Source organism: Oreochromis aureus, linkage group 22 (assembly GCF_013358895.1).
Source record: "Oreochromis aureus strain Israel breed Guangdong linkage group 22, ZZ_aureus, whole genome shotgun sequence".
Classification (NCBI taxonomy): Eukaryota; Metazoa; Chordata; class Actinopteri; order Cichliformes; family Cichlidae; genus Oreochromis; species Oreochromis aureus.
The window spans coordinates 37,647,161-37,651,288 of NC_052962.1; the positions used below are offsets into that span (position 1 = coordinate 37,647,161).

Consider the following 4,128-nt stretch of genomic DNA (forward strand, 5'->3'; position numbering starts at 1 on the left):
TAATCTTGAAAGTAGAGATAGTGTCTGTCTCCCGAATCCAAACTGGAAGATGGTTCCACAGAAGAGGGGCCTGAAAACTGAAGGCTCTGCCTCCCATTCTACTTTTAAATACTCTAGGAACAACAAGTAGGCCTGCAGTGCAAGAGCGAAGTGCTCTAATAGGGTGATATGGTACTACAAGGTCATTAAGATAAGATGGGGCCTGATTATTTAAGACCTTGTATGTGAGGAGCAGGATTTTGAATTCAATTCTGGATTTAACAGGAAGCCAATGAAGGGAAACCAAAACAGGAGAAATATGCTCTCTCTTTCTAGTCGCTGTCAGTACTCTTGCTGCAGCATTTTGGATTAGCTGAAGGCTTTTCAGCGAGTTTTTAGGACTTCCTGATAATAGTGAATTACAGTAGTCCAGCCTGGAAGTAATAAATGCATGAACTAGTTTTTCAGCGTCACTCTGAGACAGGATATTTCTAATTTTAGAGATGTTGCGCAAATGGAAGAAAGCAGGACAAGCACAGAGATGAGTCCACTGTCAGAGGCCATAAGAAGATCATTTGTAACCTTCACTAAAGCTGTTTCTGTGCTGTGATGAGCTCTGAAACCTGACTGAAACGCTTCAAATAAGCCATTCCTCTGCAGATGATCTGTTAGCTGTTTGACAACTACTCTTTCAAGGATTTTTGATATGAAAGGAAGGTTGGAGATTGGCCTATAATTAGCTAAGACAGCTGGGTCTAGAGATGGCTTTTTAAGTAAAGGTTTAACTACAGCCAGCTTGAAGGCCTGTGGTACATAGCCGATTATTAGAGATAGGTTGATCATATTTAAGATTGAAGAATTAATTAATGGCAGGACTTCTTTGAGCAGTTTTGTAGGAATGGGGTCTAAAAGACACGTTGATGGTTTGGAGGAATTAATTATTGAAGTTAACTCAGAAAGATCAATTGGAGAAAAAGAGTCTAACTTAACATCGATGGTACTAAAAGTAGCTGTAGATAATATTACATCTGTGGGATGATTATTGGTAATTTTTCTCTAATGATAAAAATTTTATTTGTGAAGAAATTCATGAAGTCATTACTAGTTAACGTTAAAGGGATTGTTGGCTCAGTAGAGCTCTGACTTTTTGTCAGCCTGGCTACAGTGCTGAAGAGAAACCTGGGGTTGTTCTTATTTTCTTCAATCAGTGACGAATAGTAAGATGTTCTGGCTTTATGGAGGGCTTTCTTATAAAGCAGCAAACTATTTTTCCAGGCTAAATGATGATCCTCTAAATTTGTGACACGCCATTTCCTCTCCAGCTTACGAGTTATCTGCTTTAGGCTACGTGTTTGAGAATTATACCACGGAGTCAGGTACTTCTGATTTGAGACCTTAGTTTTCACAGGAGCTACAGTATCCAGAGTCGTACGTAGTGAGGAGGTAAAATTATTAACAAGATAATCGACCTCTGTTGGAGTAGCGTTCAGATAGCTGCTCTGCTCTATGTTGGTACAGGCCATTGAAGATGATAACAGTGGGTGGATTATATTCTTAAACTTAGTTACAGCACTTTCAGAAAGACATCTACTTTGATAAAGTCTACTCTCTCCACTGCTGTGTAATCAGCAGTGGAGAGTAATCAGTAATCAGTAATTCAGTTTCTGATGGCACAGATTTCGCCCATATCAGAGTTTATAGAGGGTCAGTCAAGTCAAAGCACAGATCGAATGAGGGAATGATCTGTAATGGTCTGTCAGTCAGCAAAAGGTCCAGTGAAGTTTCACACTTAGTGTTTTTATAGTCTAGAGTGCATTCTTTTTGTCTGTTCACTCTTGCCAGTCGGGGTGACTGGTGGAATCCTACCAGGAATCAGATAAACCATTGGCCGTCTGACTGGTTGTGCAGATCTGGATCATGGAAATCACACTGGGAGGCTCGCCATCAATTGGAATCACTGGTCTTTCCTCATGGAGCTCATAGCTCACTAAAAGACCTGACCGAGACACGTGGAACACTATTAACTTAGCCGCCACCTCTGCTGATTTCGGCGGCTGTTAAGGTTCATTTTGAGGAGAGAGAGATGGTGGAGATCAGAATAACACACTGACCCAGTCAGGTGGAGTCAACGAATGATTTAATGACACATGTGGAGAGATGAATTCTGTGCGCCGACAGCATCGATCTCTATCTTCAAAACTTCAGAACACAGTTTTATACATCGGGGTATTAGAACGCCCCCTCTTGCGTAAATTACATGGATACGTCAACTCAAAACCACAAATGTTCTATTTGACAACGTGTGACACAATTAAAAGAACACTGGCTTCCATCTTCTCCCCGGTGGTTTCCCGCAAGCCCACTCAGCTCTCGCCTCGTGCACCTGCTTCTTCATCAAACAGTCACGTACACAGGCACAATTTTCCAGCCACAAGCAAAACATGATTAAACTTTCACCTACAAGTGAACCTCTCTAACTGTGTGTGTGTGTGTGTGTGGTTACATGTGTGTCTATGTGCTAACCACATAGGGTGCTAACCACAGTTGAACCCCATTTCACCTCGCCGACTAGCTCCTGAACTCTCACCAGACAGAGAGACAGAAGCCGCTCTCATGTATGTAATAACCGAACCAAAACTATGTATGTGTACACTACTGAATAAATGTTTTACTCAAGAACCTCTACTAAAAGCTTAATCAAAAGATATAAAAGTATAAAAGATAATAGCATCATCGAAACTGCTCCTCAGACTAACTTTCACTCAGACTCTGGTTTCGGTTTCACTTCCTGCAAAGCATGTAACTTCAAAAACATGTAACTTCCTGTCATATTTTAGCACAGAGTTACTCAGCGTTAGGCCTTTTCTGCATATAAACATTTAAGATTATAAAAGCATTCAAAAGCATTTAAGATTATAGGTTCAACTCAACAGTAACATAACTCAACATAACTGCACCTGTAATAAAGCTTAATTGGGTGCCAATATGTTTAAACATCTAAATGCAATATCACTATTAATAATTAATGCAATAGTAATATGGACAATAACAGTAAAATTATTAACATGCACTTCACAGTCTTAAACAGAGAGGACTGAACAAAAGCTAAATGTAACAGTGAGCAATGAGCACATTGCTCACTGTTATGAGCACAGGAAAATTGTGTTCAATTGTAACTTAAGAATTTGTTAAACTGTGTGTGTGTGTGTGTGTGTGTGTGTGTCCTCAGTGAACTGTGTCAGTCTCTGCAAGTATCTTCCAGCTGCAGCAGTCAGTTCAGTTTCTGTTCAGTCTGACTGAGGGAGGTTTTTGTATGACTGTTTTTCACTGTGTGAACACCCACTGACTGTTAGGATAGTGCCGACTCTGACAGTAATAAACTGCTGCATCTTCAGCCTGGACTCCACTGATGGTCAGAGTGAAGTCAGAGTTTGATCCACTGCCTGTAAAACGAGCTGGAATCCCTGATTGTCGAGTGCTAGACCAGTAAATGAGCAGTTTAGGAACTCCTCCATCTTTCTGTTGGTACCAAAATAAAAGATGAGAACTGCCAGAAACATAAACATCCTGACTGGTCCTACACTTGATGGTGACAGATCCTCCCACAGCAGAGCTCACTGCTCCAGGCTGAGTCACTGTGATCTGTCCTCTGGACTCTGAGGATACAGAGACAAAAACATAAAGCAGCTTCATGGTTTTGTGGGCTTCATTTCAGAGGGACAGATGTTGATAGAGGAGAGGAGTTTGATTCTCTGGACTTTACCTGTGAAGCAGAGGCAGAGGAGAGTCCAGATGAGGACGCAGATCAAAGTCATGTTTTTGATGAGGAGGATTTCTGTGGCTTCTGTTGTGATGAAGGACAGCTGTCAGTCATCCAGTGTTCAACTCTCAGGACTATAAACTCTCCCAGAGCACTGGAGCATGGTGCTGCTGATGCAAAGTGCCTCTCTATGGAAATGCTCTGAATCAAGAACATTTTAGTCTAGTTATTCCCATTATTGCCACTTTTTGCAGTACAAGAGAAACAGAATAGATCCTTTTCATGACTGTAAAAGCAGATCTTTGAACCTATTTATTAATAAACATTTAAAGAATTTTTGATCATGGATACAGTATTCCGCTTCAAAGAAGATTTTGGTATAGTTTTTA

The 4,128-nt window shown here is 40.7% G+C and overlaps 1 gene segment (V, D, J or C); it reads right to left on the minus strand.

Annotated features, from left to right (window-relative positions):
• Nucleotides 1-2,114: 2,114 nt before the first annotated feature.
• LOC120435441 lies at nt 2,115-3,794 on the minus strand. The segment is given in 2 exon segments: nt 2,115-3,635; nt 3,743-3,794. Coding segments are annotated over 2 exon segments (384 nt in total).
• Between the last annotated feature and the right edge of the window lie 334 nt (nt 3,795-4,128).